This window comes from Bos grunniens, chromosome 12, assembly GCF_055505025.1.
Source record: "Bos grunniens cultivar Pamir isolate PY7600 chromosome 12, Bosgru_T2T1.0, whole genome shotgun sequence".
In the NCBI taxonomy this organism is placed as follows: domain Eukaryota; kingdom Metazoa; phylum Chordata; class Mammalia; order Artiodactyla; family Bovidae; genus Bos; species Bos grunniens.
Genome location: NC_141176.1, coordinates 70,791,549 through 70,812,203, shown reverse-complemented (window position 1 = coordinate 70,812,203; position 20,655 = coordinate 70,791,549). Strand labels below are relative to the sequence as shown.

At 41.6% G+C, this 20,655-nt stretch overlaps 1 protein-coding gene across 1 annotated transcript in view; it reads right to left on the bottom strand.

The window, feature by feature from the left end:
- Nucleotides 1-20,655, bottom strand: part of LOC147361869 (ATP-binding cassette sub-family C member 4-like) — a 368,491-nt gene that overhangs the window by 82,044 nt on the left and 265,792 nt on the right. The window contains exons 20-22 of the mRNA XM_086328626.1: nt 16,153-16,232; nt 10,793-10,943; nt 1,215-1,334 (exon numbers count right to left, since the gene is read on the bottom strand). Of these exons, the coding sequence (XP_086184752.1) occupies nt 1,215-1,334; nt 10,793-10,943; nt 16,153-16,232 (351 nt within the window). The remainder of the gene's footprint in view (nt 1-1,214; nt 1,335-10,792; nt 10,944-16,152; nt 16,233-20,655) is intronic.

Sequence of the window (20,655 nt, the reverse complement as noted above, 5' to 3'; positions counted from 1 at the left end):
TTTTGCTCAGTTGAGCTACAGAAGATTTTTACACAAAGTAGGGTGGCAAAGTTATACACCCAAGGAACATGAAGGTTCCAAAAAGCTGTTTTGATACCAGATAATATGGGACACAGAAGAATCAAGCCAGGGGCTCTGTGGAACTATATTTAATAACTTGTAATAATTTATGATAGGAAATTATCTGAAAAAAATGCACATATAAAACTGAATCATTTTGCTGTACATCTGAAACTAACATACTACTGTTTATCAACTATACTTCAATAAGAAAAAAATTCAACTCACAGGTTATAAACAGTAATATGATCACAATGGAGAAAATGGAAAAATGGTCTCATTGGTGCATTTCCTACAGTGCTAGGCCTCGACGTGAGGCTCATCCTCTCTCAGGAGCAACTGTTCCCAGCTTTGTGACAGCAGAGAGCACAGCTCACACGCTGTTTCCAGCACCTCCACACTTACTACAGGGCCCTGCACAGTGTTTATTCTTAGGAGCCAGCGTCTATACAACCATGAGCTAACTGGATCTGCATGTGACTTTCAAAATGCCATTTTATCTTTAAGATACAATAAAGATTGGAGAGTTGGGCCAGGATTTTACAGATCTAGAGGGAATTCTGAAATTTCTACTTAGGGAAAAATATTACCAATATTCAGAATAATATTAACCAAGTGAGTTAAAAATCTGTTAATTAGATAATGATTTACCTCAATGAAATCTGCTGCCCTGCATGCTCTGAAAAGAGAGTTGACAAATGATAGCCTGTGGGCCAAGAATGGCCATCACCTGCTTTTGTAAATAAAGTTTTATTGGAACACAGTCATGTGCTTTTGCTGATGTATTATCTTTGCCTGTTTTTGTGTTACAACAGCAAAGTTGATAAGTTACAACAGAGATAGAATGGCACACAAAGTCTAAAATATTTACTATCTATTGTTTGAAAAAAAAGTATACTGACTTCTGTCCTAAAGCGACAGAAAGCTATAGGACTCCGTGATGGAAGGACAATGGAAGTCGGTCTGGGGAGAAGGGGGAAAAGGGGAGCACAGACGGGGTTCTGAGAGGAAGGGGTGGGGGACGCAGGTGTGCAAAGGGGAACATGGGGCAGCACAGAGAGAGGTGCTGGCCAGCAAGACCACCTGAGAGGGAGGTCAGGCCTCAGACGACAGCACATCTCATCCTTTGAAATCATCTCCAGAAACTCACAGACCTGAATGCAAGTCCTGGTGTGAGTCGAACAGTTCCTGAAACCTCTGCTCAGCTTTGTACGCCCGGATGGTCCAGAGTCCTTGGAGAGAAGATGCTAAGTGGGAAAACACTGGGCTCTGTGCTGGGGAAGCAGAGACAGACACACGACAGAGAACGTCAAGGAGGCTGGATGCAAAGAAACCCATAGCCTCCCGTGTGCTGTGATTGCACGTTCTGCCAAACAGTGCACTAGAATTCTTGGTTGGGCTGCCTGGGGAAGAAGGGATGATGCCCTTTCTGAGAGAATTCTCCATGTGCCGCTCAAACTCCTGCTCACGTCAAGCTTTACCTTAACAACCTAGAAATGAAAGATTCTCTTTAAATCTATCTTTGTGCATGCATGTTAAGTCTTTTCAGTTGTGTCTGACTCTTCACGACCCTATGGACTTGCCCACCAGGCTCCTCTGTACAGAGGTTTCTCTAGGCAAGAATACTGGAGTGGGTTGCCATACCCTTTTCCAGGGGATCTTCCCAACCCAGGAATCGAACCCGTGTCTCTTGTGGCTCCTGCAGTGCAGGCTGATTCTTTACCGCTGAGCCACCAGGGAAGCTTGAATCTATCTTTAACCAAATTCAAACCTGACCTAGATTTAGATACTGGAACTCTTTACTAGCTCATTCATCACAATCCTCAAACATGGCCTCTCTCCAAATTCTTCACTGACATCTCTCTGGGTGGAAACTGTTCACAAACTTTTGATTCAATAGCACTTTCTTTGACTGCACTGGGTCTTCATTGCGGCATGCAAGCGTTCTTTAGTTGCAGTGCCTGGGCTTCCATTATTTTAGATCACAGGCTCTAGAGCTCATGGGCTCAGTAGTTGCAGCACATGGGCTCTCTAGTTGTGGCACACAGGATTAGTTGCCCTGTGACATATATGATCCTAGTTCACCAATCAGGGATCAAGACTAAGTCCCCTGCATTGGAAGGCAGATTCTTAAATGCTGGATGAGCAGGGTAGTCCCAATTCAATAACATTTTTAAATTTAATTCTCTTTGAGAGTTCTTACCACACTGAATTTTGGTGAGCTATCTGTGTGCTGTCTCCAATTTAGATGAGTAACCTAAGAGCCAGGATAGAGCCAGTACATCCCTATGCTGAACCAGAGCCAGACATAGGACAGGAGCAAGATGAGTAAGAGGAGCAGACAGTCTGCCATCTCCCCCATCCTGGGACTCTCCCTGCACCTGCACCAGGTGTCTCTGCACGGGTCACAGAACACCTGGTACTGCACCGCTCTTGTGCCCACAGGACTTGCTTAGCCAGGTGTCTCTGAATGGTCTTGACTTCTGCTCTGGGAATCTAATCCAGGTTTTTAAAACTACCTGCTCAATGCTTTTTCTGGCATTTGGAGGTCACTGTGGCATGTGATACTCACATACCTTATAAAACCTAACTGTGCCCTTAGTGATCATTCTCTTTGAGTGACTTCATGTGGGTTTGGGGTCTGGTGTCCCTTCACTGACCATTCATTTCCTGCCATCTTCTCTAAGAGGCCATTGACCACAAGCACCAGGGTTAGGCACCTGCCCATCAGGGAATAGGTGGGCTGCAGGCTGCCAGCCAGGGAGGACCCTTACAGTTCTCATTTCCACCATGAATGAGGCTGTAACCTGCTGCTGTTAGAGGCAGATAGTGAGCCTGTGATCTCTGTCTGGGGTGAGTAATAACTTGTGCTGTATCAGCAGGAAATGCTGACATCACTTTCTTACTTGTACATCTCCTAAAAAGACCTGTTAATAAAATCTGGGCATTTAGGGGAAGTTAAGGTCGCTTATCTTGCAGGAGGCCTCAAAAATTATATAAAATGATGGGGAAAGAATCAAAGGGGAGAAACTCCAAATTATTTTCAGGTTTTCACTCCTTAGCCTGGCATCCAAATGCCTGTCTGGGTGACAGTTCAGTCATTATCGACATACACACAGGCTCCACGGGCGTGGAGTGGCTGTAGGGGGGCAGGGTATAAATGGGCAAAGACACAGAACTCCTCTTGTGTTTATTATTCCTGGATCTATCATATAAGAAAGGAAGGAGCAGGCTTCCTCCTCTGAGACACTGGAGCTCAGAGAGGGTGGGAAGCTCTGTGCTGGGGGGAGGACAGCCTGGGCTGGGTCCTAGCTGACCATCCACTCAGCCCTGTGGCTCTTTCTACCTGGGACATCTGATCAGGAACCCTAACTGTTAGGGACCCTCAGCTGTAATATTGCTGTAAGGAAAAAACCTTCTTTGAAACAGGACATGATATAACATTTCCCTTTGTGTCTAATTCAGGCAAAGAGCCTAAAGTGGTTCAATGGTGTCTCTGACCTTCCAAGGGCATGTCTGTGGTCTTACTTCAGCATCCACACTGTTCTCTCTCTTCATTCTATTGCATGGCAAGTTGCTTCAATCATGTCTGACTCTGCAATCCTATAGACTGCAGTTCACCAGGCTTCTCTGTCCATGGGATTCCCCAGGCAAGAATACTGGAGAGGATTGCTGTGCCCTCCTCCAGGGGATCTTCCCAACCCAGGGATCAAACCGGCATCTCTTTAGTCTCCTGCATTGGTAGGTGAGTTTGTTACCACTAGCACCACCTGGGAAACCCTTATTCTATTGAGTAACATTTAATTGTATTTATTTTAGCTTTAACTTTACACTTTTAAAATAGCAATATAAACTTTTAACAGCACTTTTAAGGCTGAGCTTATGCTCCAAATAACAAAGGCTAAGAACTCTCTTCAGGCCTTTTCTGCATTCCCAGTAGGTGTCCCAACCAGACCCCAGAACTCAATTATTCTGGAAGCAGGGGGCTCACAGCGATGACACAGGTGAATTCCGGGCCCATCACACTGTCAGGAGGATGTCAAGAGTCCAACTCCAGAGAACACAGAAAACTCACTAGAACCAGGCCGTGATTTCCAGAGCAAATGTGACATCAACACTATTCATCACAAACAAGGCTTCTGAGCAGGAGGCAGGCATGCCTGTCCCCCCAGGGAGAGTCCTGGAATGAACTCTTCAGCATGGCCTCCCTCACCAGGAGATCAAAGTGCAGCTGATTCTCTCCAGCAGGGATGGAGGATGGGGTTGATTTTAGAAACTAGATGTCATCTCAGCCTTGAACACCAGGGAAGAAAACACTCCATCACCTACCTCACCTCATACCCAAGAGTTACAGTGGGCCAGAGGGAATGCTGACCTGTGAAAATCTATCCTGTTTCTTTCAAACCCCACTAGGGGTGAGCAGGATGCCAGAATGAGGGAACCGGAGGGTCTGCAAAGAAAATTAACTAGTACATGAGGAGAGGGGATGTCAAGGCTCTGGTCTTACCTTGCCCAACATAACACCCTTTCCCCCACAAAGACCGAGCCCACGATCCTGAAGCAGACTATAAAACAGCCATGACATCAGTCAGAAGTCATAGACGCATGTAACCCTACAGTTTACATGACATACGGCTGTGTCTCCACAACCCTGAGGACACTTGGGGACACATTCCACCTGGACTGCAGATCTTCCCTGGGCTGGGGGCGGGGGCAGGGAACCACATGAAAAAACCCCAGGGTGGCAGCCTTGCTGCAGGTTATCATTCACCTATGTGAGAACTGCCAGTTGTTACTATGTTCTTAATTCCTTCACATTTGGACTTCCCTGGTGGCTCTGTGGATGAGAATCTTGCTGCCAGTGCAGGAGACAAGGGCTCAATCCCTGATCTGGGAAGATCCCACATGCCAAAAAGCAAATAAACTCATGCACAATTATTATTGAGACTGTGCTCTCAAGCCTGAGAGCCACAAATACTGAGCTCACAAGCTAGAAGCCCAAGCCTCATAGAGCCTGTGTCCCCTCAACAAAAGAAGCCATCACAGTAAGAAGCCCCCATACCACAACTAGAGAAAAGCCCACATACCAACGAAGACGTAGCACAACCAAAAACAAATAAATAAAAAAATTTAAATACCCTCATGTTCAAAGTTCTGGTGCCTTTGGTAGTCACTACCAAATACTTTGGGGCTTCCCTGGCAGCTCAGCTGATAAAGAATTTGCCTGCAATGCAAGAGACCATGGTTTAATTCTTGGGTTGTGAAGATCCCCTGGAGAAGGGATAGGCTACCCATTCAAGCATTCATGGGCTTCTCTGGTGGCTCAAATGGTAAAGAATCCACCTGCAAGGCAGGAAACCTTGATTCAGTCCCTGGGTTGGGAAGATCCCCCGTAGGAGGGCATGGCAACCCACTCCAGTATTCTTGACTGGAATCCCTATGGACAGAGGCGCCTGGTAGCTACAGTCCATGGGGTCACAAAAAGTCAATATGACTGAGCAACTAAGCACAGCACAGCACAGCAAGTATTTTACAAGCTTCAATTCAAGAAATCCTGAGAGCCCCAGAAGGCAGGTATTAGTATACCTGTGACAGAGGAAAAACCAGACCGAGGAATTAAGAGCACTTCCTGCCCAAGATTAAGTAAATTAACTCACCTAAGTGGTAGAGCTGAGTGTCAGACCCAATTCTGTCTTATTTCCAAGGCTGTGCTTTTAATCACAACAGCAGTGTCTCAGAGGGAGAATAATCAGGTTTAAGGATGTCCATGTGTGACTAAATGCACTTTTCTCCAGACTTTGTTTACCTTCAGAAAACCCTCAAATCTTACTTAGCTAACATCCAACAGCCCTAGCCATTACCATACATCATGCTAAGCACCTTAGGTTGAATAAAGTCCCAGGGAATCCGGCATGAGAATGCCTTAAAACAGCAGACTTGAGGATCCATGATCTGAATAAATGTGGCATATGTGCTAAACCTCCCTTTGCAATGTCCCTGGCAGACATTGCTAGTTGGTCACAGAATCCTTATAGATAGGATTTGATACAGATTCATAATTCAGGCACTGCCAAATGAATAGATTTGGCTAGAGAAATGCAAAGAAGTGCCATCCTGGTTTTGAATTATAGTTATGCTCAGTTCTATAAAAATGAAAAACCATTATGATCAGCTGCAGATTTGTCACTAAGAGGACAAAATTCAACATAATGCTCCAGAAAGGTAGGCAGCTTGATCTGAATATAAACCTCAGCATTTTAGCAGTTTTTCAGAACACAGGAATGAAGTAGGCTTGTGCTTTCTGGTTACAGCGATCAGATGTCTTTTTCCTGGTGGCTCCAGCAGTGGCCTTAAGATAAACGATTAGTCACTGCATAGAGAAAAAAGTGGTATCATTATTTATGGCACAGACCAACAACCTGGAGAGAGAACATAAATGTTCTAATCAACAGGCCATCTCATTTGGTTACCTGAGGTGTGGAAGAGGGGTATCTGGATTGAATTTACTGTCTAACATTGTTGCAGCCTATGAGGTTGCAAAAAATCCAAATACTCCACAGGGATGGGGCCAAAAAGTTCTCAGACTCTACAGGTGAAATCCTGTACTGCTTTTTGAAAAGAGCCTCAGAAGTTGCCCTTTTCTCCACTTTCATGCGGATGGGAAGTGACCCATGCTCCAGGCAAAAATTTCTGAAAAACATTCCTTCTGGAGCAATTCCTCTTTGAATGGAACTACCTGCTTTGAACAAGACTATTGAATGACTCCATTTGATGACTGACTTCAAATCATAAAATGATTGAAGCCCTGTCTACACAAAAGACTGTATGGAGCTCATCACTTCTATTCTGTTTTCCCAGGTCTTACCATCCTACGGAATCACATCAGCAAAATATCACACACATTTTAACTCTACTGCTCCATAATCCAATCAAACACCTCCCAAAACCCAGACCTCATGGGAGTTTAGCTGGTTCTCTTGGCTGAAATTTTCTACAGCATTTATGACACCAAGTGTACTTTATGCAAATACACAGGATGAATGCCTCTCAAGAGTTTATTATTAAAAATGAAACACACACATTTCACCGCCAAAAGTCCTTTGTCTTGATTAACTTAGATTTTTCCACTTAGTAGATACAGAGAAGAATGAGACTCAATATGTTTTTCTTCTTGGCTGGGTTTCTAGAGTTAAGTTGGTATTAAATTACAATAAATATCCATAGTTAAGGTTTCTGACACAAACATCTTCCTTTATTTTCTGTCCTTATACCTTCTTTAAAAATATTTAACATTTCTACTTTCATTATAATTATTTGTTTTAATATTGATGAAATACATCTGTGCATCAATGATGAGATAAGTTCTGGATTATTTCATCCTCTGTGATTACACTGTGGCTCAGATCATGAACTCCTTACTGCCAAATTCAGACTTAAATTGAAGAAAGTAGGGAAAACCACTAGACCATTCAGGTATGACCTATATCAAATCCCTTATGATTATACAGTGGACATGAGAAACAGATTTAAGGGACTAGATCTGATAGAGTGCCTGATGAGCTATGGAATGACGTTCCTGACATTGTACAGGAGACAGTACACCAAGACCATCCCCATGGAAAAGAAATGCAAAAAAGCAAAATAGCTGTCTGGGGAGGGCTTACAAATAGCTGTGAAAAGAAGAGAAGCAAAAAGCAAAGGAGAAAAGGAAAGATATAAGCGTCTGAATGCAGAGTTCCAAAGAATAGCAAGGAGAGATAAGAAAGTCTTCCTCGGCGATCAATGCAAAGAAATAGAGGAAAACAGCAGAATGGAAAAGACTAGAGATCTCTTCAAGAAAATTAGAGATACCAAGGGAACATTTCATGCAAAGATGGGTTTGATAAAGGACAGAAATGGTATGGACCTAACAGAAGCAGAAGATATTAAGAAGAGGTGACAAGAATACACAGAAGAACTGTACAAAAAAAGCTCTTCACGACCAAGATAATCACAATGCTGTGATCACTCACCTAGAGCCAGACACTCTGGGATGTGAAGTCAAGTGGGCCTTAGAAAGCATCACTATGAACAAAGCTAGTGGAGGTGATGGAATTCCAGTTGAGGTATTTCAAATCCTGAAAGATGATGCTGTGAAAATGTTGCACTCAATATGCCAGCAAATTCGGAAAACTCAGCAGTGGCCATAGGACTGGAAAAGGTCAGTTTTCCTTCCAATCCCAAAGAAAGGCAATGCCAAAGAATGCTCAAACTACCACACAATTGCACTCATCTCACACACTAGTAAAGTAATGCTCAAAATTCTTCAAGCTAGGCTTCAGCAATATGTGAACTGTGAACTTCCAGATGTTCAAGCTGGTTTTAGAAAAGGCAGAGGAACCAGAGGTCAAATTGCCAACATCTGCTGGATCATCGAAAAAGCAAGAGAATTCCAGAAAAACATCTATTTCTGTTTTATTGATTATGCCAAAGCCTTTGACTGTGTGGATCACAATAAACTGTGGAAAATTCTGAAAGAAATGGGAATACCAGACCTCCTGATCTGCCTCTTGAGAAACCTGTATGCAGGTCAGGAAGCAACAGTTAGAACTGGACATGGAACAACAGACTGGTTCCAAATAGGAAAAGGAGTACATCAAGGCTGAATATTGTCACCCTGCTTATTTAACTTATATGCAGAGTACATCATGAGAAGTGCTGGGCTGGATGAAGCACAAGCTGGAATCAAGATTGCTGGGAGAAATATCAATAACCTCAGATATGCAGATGATACCACCCTTATGGCAGAAAGTGAATAGGAACTAAAAAGCTTCTTGATGAAACTGAAAGAGGAGAGTGAAAATGTTGGCATAAAGCTCAACATTCAGAAAACGAAGATCATGTCATCTGGCCCCATCACTTCATGAGAAATAGATGGGGAAACAGTGGAAACAGTGTCAGACTTTATTTTTGGGGCTCCAAAATCACTGTAGATGGTGATTGTAGCCATGAAATTAAAAGACGCTTACTCCTTGGAAGGAAAGTTATGACCAACCTAGATAGCATATTCAAAAGCGGGGACATTACTTTGCCAACAAAGGTCAATCTAGCCAAGGCTGTTTTTCCAGTGGTCATGTATGGATGTGAGAGTTGGACTGTGAAGAAAGCTGAGCACCGAAGAATTGATGCTTTTGAACTGTGGTGTTGGAAAAAAACTCTTGAGAGTCCCTTGGACTGCAAGGAGATCCAACCAGTCCATTCTAAGGGAGATCAGTCCTGGGTGTTCTTTGGAAGGAATGATGCTAAAGCTGAAACTCCAATACTTTGGCCACCTCATGCGAAGAGTTGACTCATTGGAAAAGACTCTGATGCTGGGAGGGATTGGGGGCAGAAGAAGAAGGGGATGACAGAGGATGAGATGGCTGGATGGCATCACCGACTCGATGGACGTGAGTTTGAGTGAACTCCGGGAGTTGGTGATGGACTGGGAGGCCTGGTGTGCTGTAATTCATGGGGTCGCAAGAGTCGGACATGACTGAGTGACTGAACTGAACTGATAACCTGAAGAATAGAATGATTAATCATAAAATAATGTTCCTCATTATTCTAAAACTAGGAAGCTGAATGGAGTTATAAACTAAAAGTCTACTAAACAGATCCTCATCTTGGGTCCTCCTGAAGGGATTATTTCCAGCACCATTTATATGAACAGCCTTGGGGAGGGCTGACCACAGTGTGACATCAGCTCAAATACTGGTGATGATAAAGAGCAAACCTGGAAATAACAGGGCTTATCTTTTCAATACATTTAACAACTACAATTTAATTACCATCTTAGGAGTATGTGAAAGAATGTATTTTCTAAAACTATCACCTCTGACGTATGAGTACATTTCCTGATGCTTCCTTTTCTTTTCTTAATATTTGCCTTTCCTCGTCATTTCTAGTAACTCTAAGGGAAGAAAAATTCCCTATTTTCCTTCTACAATAGTACCAACATGATGAAACATATTATTTTTTGGAACACTGTTTACTGGGTGGCTGTTCTGTGTTCAGAAGGATGTCATGAACAAGACAGAAATGGCCCCTGTCCACATTTGTCCTTGTGCTAAAATGCAAAGCTGCAGGTGACCTGCTACCAGCTTAACTTGGCTTAAGGGTCACACTGACTCACAGGGCCCATAATATATAATTACCTAATGCTGACTTAGGGGAAGGAAATGACAACCCACTCCAGTATTCTTGCCTGGAGAATCCCAGGGACGGGGGAGCCTGGTGGGCTGCTGTCTATGGGGTCCTACAGAGTCGGACACGACTGAAGTGACTTAGCAGTAGCAGTAGACTGTCATGCGGAGAAGGCAATGGCAACCCATTCCAGTACTCTTGCCTGGAAAATCCCATGGGCAGAGGAGCCTGCTAGGCTGCAGTCCATGGGGTCGCTAAGAGTCGGACACGACTGAGCGACTTCACTTTCACTTTTCACTTTCATGCATTGGAGAAGGAAATGACAACCCACTCCAGTATTCTTGCCTGGAGAATCCCAGAAACAGGGGAGCCTGGTCGGCTGCCGTCTATGGGGTCGCAAAGAGTCGGACACAACTGAAGCGACTTAGCAGCAGCAGCAGCAATGCTGACTTAGGGAGACTTTTTTTTAAAAAAGATATATTCTGTAGGTTTTCAGGGGTGTGGTTAATTATGGTATAAATGCAGCCAACCTGCATTGCCATCCCAACCTGAGAGTCCCAGTACTCACTTGAACATTCCAGGCGTTTCACATCTCGTGACGTCTCTAAGAAATACCGCCGAAGAAAAAAGAAAATGACGCCAAGGGGAATCACAGGTATAGCAATCCAAGGAATCACCACCACCACCACAACCACCACACCAATCACTTGTAGGAATGTCTAGAAGAGTGAAAAATAGATGTAGGAGACTCTTTGTCAAGGACTCTTTTCAAAAATAAACTTTAATAGACTATTTTGTTGTGATTAAACTTCTTTTCCTGAAAGATGTATTGAAATAGTAGAGATAGCTTTGCCATCCAAATAAAATTATAGGTGGTTCTAATGATATTTATTGCAAGATTATGTGTGTGTGCTCAGTTGCTTAGTTGTGTCTGACTCTTTGTGATTGCATGAACTGCAGCCCTCCAGGCACCTCTGTCCATGGAATTTTCCAGGCAAGAATACTGGAGTGGGTTGCCATTTCCTCCTCCAGGGGATCTTCCCCACCTAAGAATCAAATGGGCCTCCTGCATCTCCTACATTGCCAGGTGAATTCTTTACCACTAGCCACCTGGGAAGCTTTATTACATGATTGCTGTGTGCCCAAAACCTTAAGAATCTTCTAGGTACTAGCTCTTTTAATACACTTTGTAGTCTATAAGGTAGGAATTACTAATTTTAATAGATGAGAGAATATTTTACGTTCAGAGAGACTAGGACTTGAACCCTAAAATATCATGAGTCAGTAGGTATTACTAGAGATGAATGAGCAGGCATCACAGATAAGGAAACCGGAAGCCTCAGTTACCCAGGTAAGGATAAAGAAGTGGTTAATTACAAAGTTAGTGTCCAGTAAAGGAGGAAAAGATGCAAATGTGACTTTTAAAGTGGAAATTTTTCTTTGCTGGTTTTCTATCCATAGTTAACATTTACTGAGTGCTGACTCTGTACAGGGCTACACATTTAATACTTGACATGTATTAGCTTATTACTTCTCACAATAGCCCAATCAAGTACTAGTATTATCTCATTTTACAGATGGAAACACTGAGGCACAGGGAAAGGAAAAGGAGCTTGATGGAAACAAAGCCTGAGCCATGGAGCCAGAGAGTCTACATCATGAGCCATTAGGACATACTTAAGCTTGTTCCCAACATACCACCAACTATTTATTGTCCAGGAAAATTATTTTTACTTATTTGAGCCTCCTAATTTATCTTAAATTTTTCTTCTAAATACCTTATTTAAGGAATTTCAGAGCTCATCAGCATGCCCAATAAAGAACAGACAAAAGAAGAGAAATGTGATAAAACCAGTTTTTGGTATTTCCTAGAAATCAGGGGAAGAATTTTAATAATAAACAACTTTAAATCATGAATATATTTTTTGTTTGTTTGTTTGTTTGTTTTATCCTCTGGATATACATTAAATTTTTTAACATTATGATAAAGATGACTATTTTAAGGAGTAGTGATTATAACAACAGGGGGTGCCATTTACCAGGTGTTTACTCTATGCACAGCACTTCGATAAGAGTTCCATAATCATTCACTTGAGCATCACATCGTTCCATGAGGTGATTTTATCTTGGGAAATGATCTTGGTCTAAAAACACAGCAGGTAGAATAGAAGCCCAAATCATTGATTGATGCTGATTTAGACATACATATTTATCAGGAAAAGTATGATACCCTGGTGAAAAGTTTCAGGTGATAGGAATGCAACCAGCACTTAGTATCTATGTGTAGTATCTATCTTAGTATCTAGCCTGCTATGAAAAGGGGTCAAAAGTTGAGGATATGCAGATTCACAGAGTTTGGGCCAATGCCTCCAGAGTTTATGATCTCAGATGGATACAGTTCCATGGTGATCTGCACAAGGCACTGGGGAAACACAGGGAAGAACATGGGAATCCTTTATTGAAACTTTGAAGAAGAGATTAACAACTGAATTTCACAGGCCAGAGAAACAGAGAACGACATGAATAATTTGGGGTAGCAATCACAATTCCTGGAAATTTTGACCAAAAGGGAGCTGGGCTGGGAAGATCAAATGGCTTGTCCAAGTTAGCACCAGGTGTTCTGTGCCTCTTAGAACCAGCACCCCTGCTCACCAACCCAGGACCTCCACACTTTGTTGCCCAGGGCAGCTGTTCCCAGCATGTCTTTGGTGGATGCATTAGCAGAGTAATGCCTATATCACAGAGACTTGGGTTATCATTTCACAGCTCTTCCATATAAGTTTTCTCAGATGATCTTCACAACCATTTGTGAATGAGAAAAGCAAGAACTTTCATTTCCATTTATAGGTAAGAAAATGGTAAGCTAGGAGGGTAAGCAGTTGTCCTAAGTTTTCCCAGGAAGGTACTGCAGGTCATGAAGAAAGACAGGAAGAATCTGTACTCTGGGAATCTCAGAGACACAGTTGTTTGCAGGGGAGCCTGAAAGGAGAAGGAAATGTCCAGAACTGTGATTCTGTGTCCAGGAGCCCTTGTGAATCAAACTGCATTATTTGGATAGAGACATTTGCTTTTCCTGTTTCTTCCCATCTGCTGTGGTGTCAATATAAAATTCAGAGTGAAAATCATGGAATCTGAAGGAACAAATTTCAATCATAAGTGGAAAAATATAGGTCTGTCTAACCTCCCTTCTATTATATTTTCAGTTGAACAATTTCTTACAGCCATAGGATTAACTAATGCATCCCACCTTGCTATACCTTTTTCTCATGGGGAGGGGTCCTTCCTTCTGTGTGTGATCTTAAGTCAAGTCACTAGGTTTGCCATCAGTAGTTGTCAGGAAAAAAGATCTGAAACGTCAATTATAAAAAATTCAAATTACAGCTTTTTCATAGACACATTATTTTATTGGACAATATTCACCAGTTTCAATAGCCTGGCTCTCCCCAGGTGAGGGCCTTTTATGACCAACCCAGCATGGCAGATAACCTAGGAAGAAGAGGTAAGATCAAAATGAAGGGCTCCACTTGAGCTGTACCAATACTTTTTCCCTGAGTCCCTATTAAAAACTTGTGACTGTTGCTCTCAAAAGCTCCTAAATTAGGTCCTTCAGATTTCATGCTCCTTAATTCTGAAGCAATTCAAATAGGCTTTTTATAAGAGCTTTATTTCTATTTACAAGTCATACCCTATCCAGCCTTATAGTGGATATTGGGCTTTCCTTGTGGCTCAGCTGGTAAAGAATCTGCCTGCAATGTGGGATACCTGGGTTCAGTCCCTGGGTTGGGAAGATTCTCTGGAGAAGGGAAAGGCTACCCACTCCAGTATTCTAGCCTGGAGAATTCCATTAACTGTATAGTCCACAGGGTCACAGAGAATTGGACACAACTGAGCAACTTTCACTTTCATAGTGGATTTTACATATTATATTATATTAACATATATACAATGCAAGAGTTTATATTTAAATTTATTTATGAATGTATGAATCTTTTATTACCAGCTGTCTCAAACTGTTAACAGAAGCTGTAGAAGACAAAAATAGTATCCAAGCAAAAAGTCAACACTCTGAAGAGGGAGGGAGCAGATTTCTGTGTGAGACAGAGATCCCTTCCTTGAAGCCAGTCTCATTTCTTTCTTCCACATTCTCAGGAATTTCAATGAGCCTAATCCTAGCTACACACACAATTCTCCCCATCTGATTGGATTTCAGACCCATCTGATGGCCCATATTACCATGGCCAGTGCTTCTGTACTTCTGTCTCACCATGGCACAAAGACAATGATATGTGTACAACAAGAAACATGTTGACCCAGAAGAAGTGATCCAAGTCCTGATGCTCCAGGAAATAAGGGGAATCATTATTTTGATATGTTTATTTCCCACTGGGAGCACACCAGTTGGGAATTCTATCAGAAGTCATGAATCCACATGAATAAATAGAAATAATCTTTTGGATGACTCTTTCACTTGAGAGTACATGGTCATTTTTCACAATTCAGATAAGTATTTAATTTGCAGAATATGATAAATACACCTAGAGGAGAAATTCCATTAGCCTGATATTGTGCTGAGATGGGGTTTAGTGTTAACATTCTTGAATATTAATAGGGAGGGCAAGACTCTATACAAGCTGGAATCAAGATTGCAGGAGAAATATCAACAACCTCAGATATGCAGATGATACCACCCTAATGGCATAAACAGAAGAGAAACTAAAGAGCCTCTTGATGAATGTGAAAGAGGAGAGTGAAAAAGATGTCTTAAAACTCAATATTCAAAAAACAACCATGGAATCTAGTCCTAACACTTCATGGCAAATAGAAGAGGGAAAAGAGGAAGCAGTAACAAGACTTTATTTTCTTGGGCTCCAAAATCACTGCAGACAGTGACTTCAGCCACAAAATTAAAAGACGTTTGCTCCTTGGAAGAAAAGCTATGACTAACCTAGCCAGCACATTAAAAAGCAAAGACATCACTTTGCCGACAAAGATCTATGTAGTCAAATCTATGGTTTTTTCAGTAGTCATGTATGGATGTAAGAGTTGGACCATAAAGCAGCCTGAGCACTGAAGAATTGATGCCTTTGAATTGCAGCATTGGAGAAGGCTCTTGAGAGTCCCTTGGACTGCAAGGGGATCAAATTAGTCAATCTTAAAGGAAATCAACCCTGAATGTTCATTGGAAGGACTGATGCTGAAGCTGAAGCTCAAAAACTTTAGCCACCTAATGCAAAGAGCCAACTCATTGGAAAAGATCCTGATGCTGGGAAAGATTGAAGACAGGAGGAGAAGAGGGTGACAGAAGATGAGATGGTTTGAAGGTATCACCAACTCAATGGACATAAGCTTGAGCAAACTATGGGAGATAGTGAAGGACAAGGAAACCTGGTGTGCTGCAGTCCATGGGGTTGCAAAGAGTCAGACACAACTTAGCGAGTGAACAACAATGATTGTTTCTGTTCAAGTATTATTGGTTACCTTATTATTATTAATCTTTTCTTTGTAACACGTGCTTTATTAGAAAAAAAGGTGAAGTATATATTTGTCTTTTATGGTAATACAATACACAATTTAGTTCATCTTGGCTATCTTTTCATGAGAGGTGCTTGTTTCTATTATGAAATATGCTTACAGTAAAGGGAATCCACACCAGACACCTGGGAGGCAGAGGGAGAACCACTTACCCAGCATGTGCTGCTTCAGACCAACCCTGACATGACAGAGTAGCCATTTCTGTCCCAGGTGTTACTAATGTTAACTCAGCCTCCCAATCACAGCCACACCTTTCTCTCACAAACATGGCTTTTATTTAAGATTAAAGGACACATCACCAGGCTGAAAGGCCCACCCTCAATCCCTGTGAAAAGGCCTTGAGAAACAGGCTCTCTGTTCTTCCCTGTGAGAACTCTGACAGGACTGATACATTACCTGGAAGAACTTTTGAAATGATGAAGGCAGCACATCATCCATATACCCAATGTCTTTGGAGAAACGATTTAAAATTCTTCCTGTAAGAACAGGATATGAGAAATTACTCTTTGACCCAGACAGGCCCTTTAAGACAAACAATTCATGACCAAATAAAATAATATTTTAAATGCATATTTATTTAATATATTTCAGAGTCATATGAAATAAGCTGATGTCAGTGGTAAAGAAGGAGAAAATAGGATAATACCTAAAAAGAAACAAAAATACCACCAAATAGAAGTTGGTGGGATTGAAATTAGCCCTTGGTTTTTAAAAGAATGGTGGGCTGAGGGCAGGGAATCTTGTGGAAGGGTTGATGGATTTTAGTATGTTCCCTCCTTTTAGATCCACCCCATCTAAGGCTTCATTCCAAGTGCTTCTTATCATTGATTTTATTTGCCTTCTCAAAATTCACTAAAACAGTATATCCTAAATGCTGCAGAATTGGAAGATGAGAATTTCTAATATCTACTGCTTTTAATGATTTAATTCAAACAACCCTGAAGCTACACAAATACATACATACACACAATCAATTTTGGTATATCCAGGGAAATGTGTTTATCTACCCTGGGAAATGTGTTTATCTACCCCTCTGAGCTTCATTTGTAATTGAAGCTTCAGGAAGCCAGCCTGCAGATGAGATGTGGGACCTCTACCTGCTCTTCCTGACCTCAGGCACAGATGACTTCCTCCCAAGGCCCTTCACATCAACCCACAACAGGACTGTGAATGAGCAGCAGTTGGGGCTGAGTTTCAACTTCTGCTGGGATGTGAGGCTCTTCTGTTGTCCACAGGGTGTCTGGCTCACTGGAAGCACAGGGTGTGCCCACACCAGGAACTGGAGTCACTGGAGGCTTTCACCCTTGGCCAGGCCAGCATTACAGACTGGGCCTCAAATTTCCCTACTCAGACTTAGGAAATACAGATGCAAAAACTGTCTTTTAGTGATACCTTTGGCAGATCTGGTGACAACTCTTCTGATATTGTAAGAATGCCTGTTTTAGAGGGTGATTCTCAGGATTAAATAGGCTCTTGCAGGTGAAAGAACCCAGCCACTATGCCAGGTAAGTTACCAGGCACTCAACCACCAAGGTGAGATGATGATTCTGACCCCCAGGTTCTGCAGCATCACGTCTCCTGCGAAAGTCCACCAGGCGATGCAGGAGGTCCACTTGGTAAAATGCAGATTCTGACTCAGGAGGGCTGGGGGAGTTAGAGAGTCTGCATTTCCACCAAGCTGCAGCATGACACCCTTTCTGCTGTTTCCCACACCACACTTCGAGGGGCAAGAGGTTGGGTTATTTAATCAGTTCTGCTTTAGGAACATTAAAATCAAATGGGTTATTTTTCAAATATTCTAGATAATTTTGCTACCTACCTAGTCTTCTTCTTTTTTTTTTTTTTTAAGATTTATTTATTTATTTCATTTTTGGCTGTGCTGGATCTCCATTGCTGCACATGGGCTTTCTCTAGTTGCAGCACGGTGGTTTCTCTTGTTGCTGAGCATGGGCGTTAGGCACACAGGCTTCAGGATTTGTGGTGCATTGACTTAGCTGCCCTATGGCATGCGGAATCTTCCCAGACCAGGGATCAAACCAGTTATCCCTGCATTGCCAGGTGTATTCTTAACCACTAGACCACCAGGGAAGCCCTGAATGGTCATTTTTTAACTTCTCAAAGTAATAATACCAAAAACAAGGAAAATGTATGTCAAAAAATGTTAAAGACACAGTTTACATGCATATGGTTTCATCAGCGGAAGAGTACAACTATTTAACATAGGCAGAATTTGGAAACCCTGTAAATACAATTCAGCTTAAAAAGTGTATAAGGTAATGATGGAATTTTATTAAAGATGAAAAGGCTACCCAGAGATGAACAGTACATGAAAACACCCCTTTACTTTTCACCAGATGTGGGTGACTTAAGGTCTGAGAGACAGGATTAGCAAAGTTTGTAGAATACAAGAAAAACAAAACCAATGAGAAAAACCATCTCTCCACATAGCAACTACAAAAACTGAACTAAATATCAAATATCATAATAAAAAAAAAAACTAAACTCTAATCAGCAATGAGCTGAGTGCAGAAAATGTGAGGTCAGCAAGTTTAACAGTTACTTCTTGCACTAAGAAACATTAAGAGAACAGATAATGATAAACCCACAGCAAACATTATCCTCAAAGGTGAAAAATTGAAAGCATTTCCCCTAAAGTCAGGAACAAGACAAGGATGCCCACTCTCACCATTACTATTCAACATAGTTTTGGAAGTTTTAGCCACAGCAATCAGAGAAGAAAAAGAAATAAAAGGAATACAGATTGGAAAGAAGAAGTACAATTCTCAATATTTGCAGATGACATGATCCTCTATATAGAAAATGCTAAAGACACCACCAGAAAATTACTAGAGCTAATCAATTAATATAGTAAAGTTGCAGGATATAAAAATCAACACACAAAAATCCCTTGCATTCCTATATACTAGTAATTAGAAAACAGAAAGAAAAATTAAGGAAACAATTCCATTCACCATTGCAACGAAAAGAATAAAATACTTAGGAATATATCTACCTAAAGAAACAAAAGACCTATATAGAGAAAACTATAAAACACTGGTGAAAGAAATCAAAAAGGACACAAATAGATGGAGAAATATACCATGTTTATGGATATCAAAAGAATCAATATAGTGAAAATGAGTATACTACCCAAAGCAATCTACAGATTCAATGTAATCCCTATCAAGCTACCAATGGTATTTTTCAGAGAACTAGAACAAATAATTTCACAATTTGTATGGAAATACAAAACGCCTCAAATAGCCAAAGCAATCTTGAGAAGAAGAATGGAACTGGAGGAATCAACCTGCCTGACTTCAGGCTCTACTGCAAAGCCACAGTCATCAAGACAGTATGGTACCAGCACAAAGACAGATACATAGATCAATGGAACAAAATAGAAAGCCCAGAGATAAATCCACGCACCTATTGACACCTTATCTTTGACAAAGGAGGCAAGAATATACAATGGAGAAAAGACAATCTCTTTAACAAGTGGTGCTGGTAAAACTTGTCAACCACTTGTAAAAGAATGAAACTAGAACACTTTCTAACACCATACACAAAAATAAACTCAAAATGGATTAAAGATCTAAATGTAAGGCCAGAAACTATAAAACTCCTAGAGGAAAACACAGGCAAAACACTCTCTGATGTAAATTATAGCAGGATCCTCTATGACCTACCTCCCAGAGTAATGGAAATAAAAGCAAAAATAAAAAATGGGACTTAATTAAACTTAAAAGCTTTTGCACAATGAAGGAAACCATAAGCAAGGTGAAAAGACAGCCTTCAGAATCGGAGAAAATAATAGCAAATGAAGCAACAAAGAATTAATCTCAAAAATGTACAAGCAACCCCTGCAGCTTAATTCCAGAAAAATAAATGACTAAACAGACATTTCTCCAAAGAAGATATACAGATGGGTAACAAACACATGAAAAGATGCTTAACATCACTCATTATCAGAGAAATGCAAATCAGAACCACAATAAGGTACCATCTCACGCCGGTCAGAATTCAGTTCAGTTCAGTCACTCAGTCGTGTCCGACTCTTTGTGACCCCATGAATCGCAGCACGCCAGGCCTCCCTGTCCATTACCAACTCCAGAAGTTCACTCAGACTCACTTCCATCGAGTCAGTGATGCCATCCAGCCATCTCATCCTCTGTCGTCCCCTCCTCCCCCTGTTCCCAATCCCTCCCAGCATCAGAGTCTTTGCCAATGAGTCAACTCTTCGCATGAGGTGGCCAAAGTACTGGAGTTTCAGCTTTAGCATCATTCCTTCCAAAGAGCACCCAGGACTGATCTCCTTCAGAATGGACTGGTTGGATCTCCAGGATGGCTGCTATCAAAAAGTCTACAAAATAAATGTTGGACAGGGTGAAGAGAAAAAGGAACCCTCTTACACTGTTGGTGGGAATGCAAACTTGTACAGCCACTATGGATAACAGTGTGGAGATTTCCTTAAAAAACTGGAAATAGAACTGCCATATGACCCAGCAACCCCACTGCTGGGCATACACACACCGAGGAAATGAGAACTGAAAGAGACACGTGTACCGCAATGTTCATCTCAGCACTGTCTACAATAGCCAGGACAAGGAAGCAACCTAGATGCCCATCGGCAGATGAATGGATAAGAAAGCTGTGATACATATACACAATGGAATATTACGCAGCTATTAAAAAGAATGTATTTGAATCAGTTCTGATGAGGTGGATGAAACTGAATCCTATTATACAGAACAAAGTCAGTCAGAAAGAAAAACACCAATATAGTATATTAACGCATACAGATGGAATTTAGAAAGATGATAACGATGACCCTATATGTGAGATAGCAGAGACACAGATGTAAAGAACAGACTTTTGGACTGTGTGGGAGAAGGTGACGGT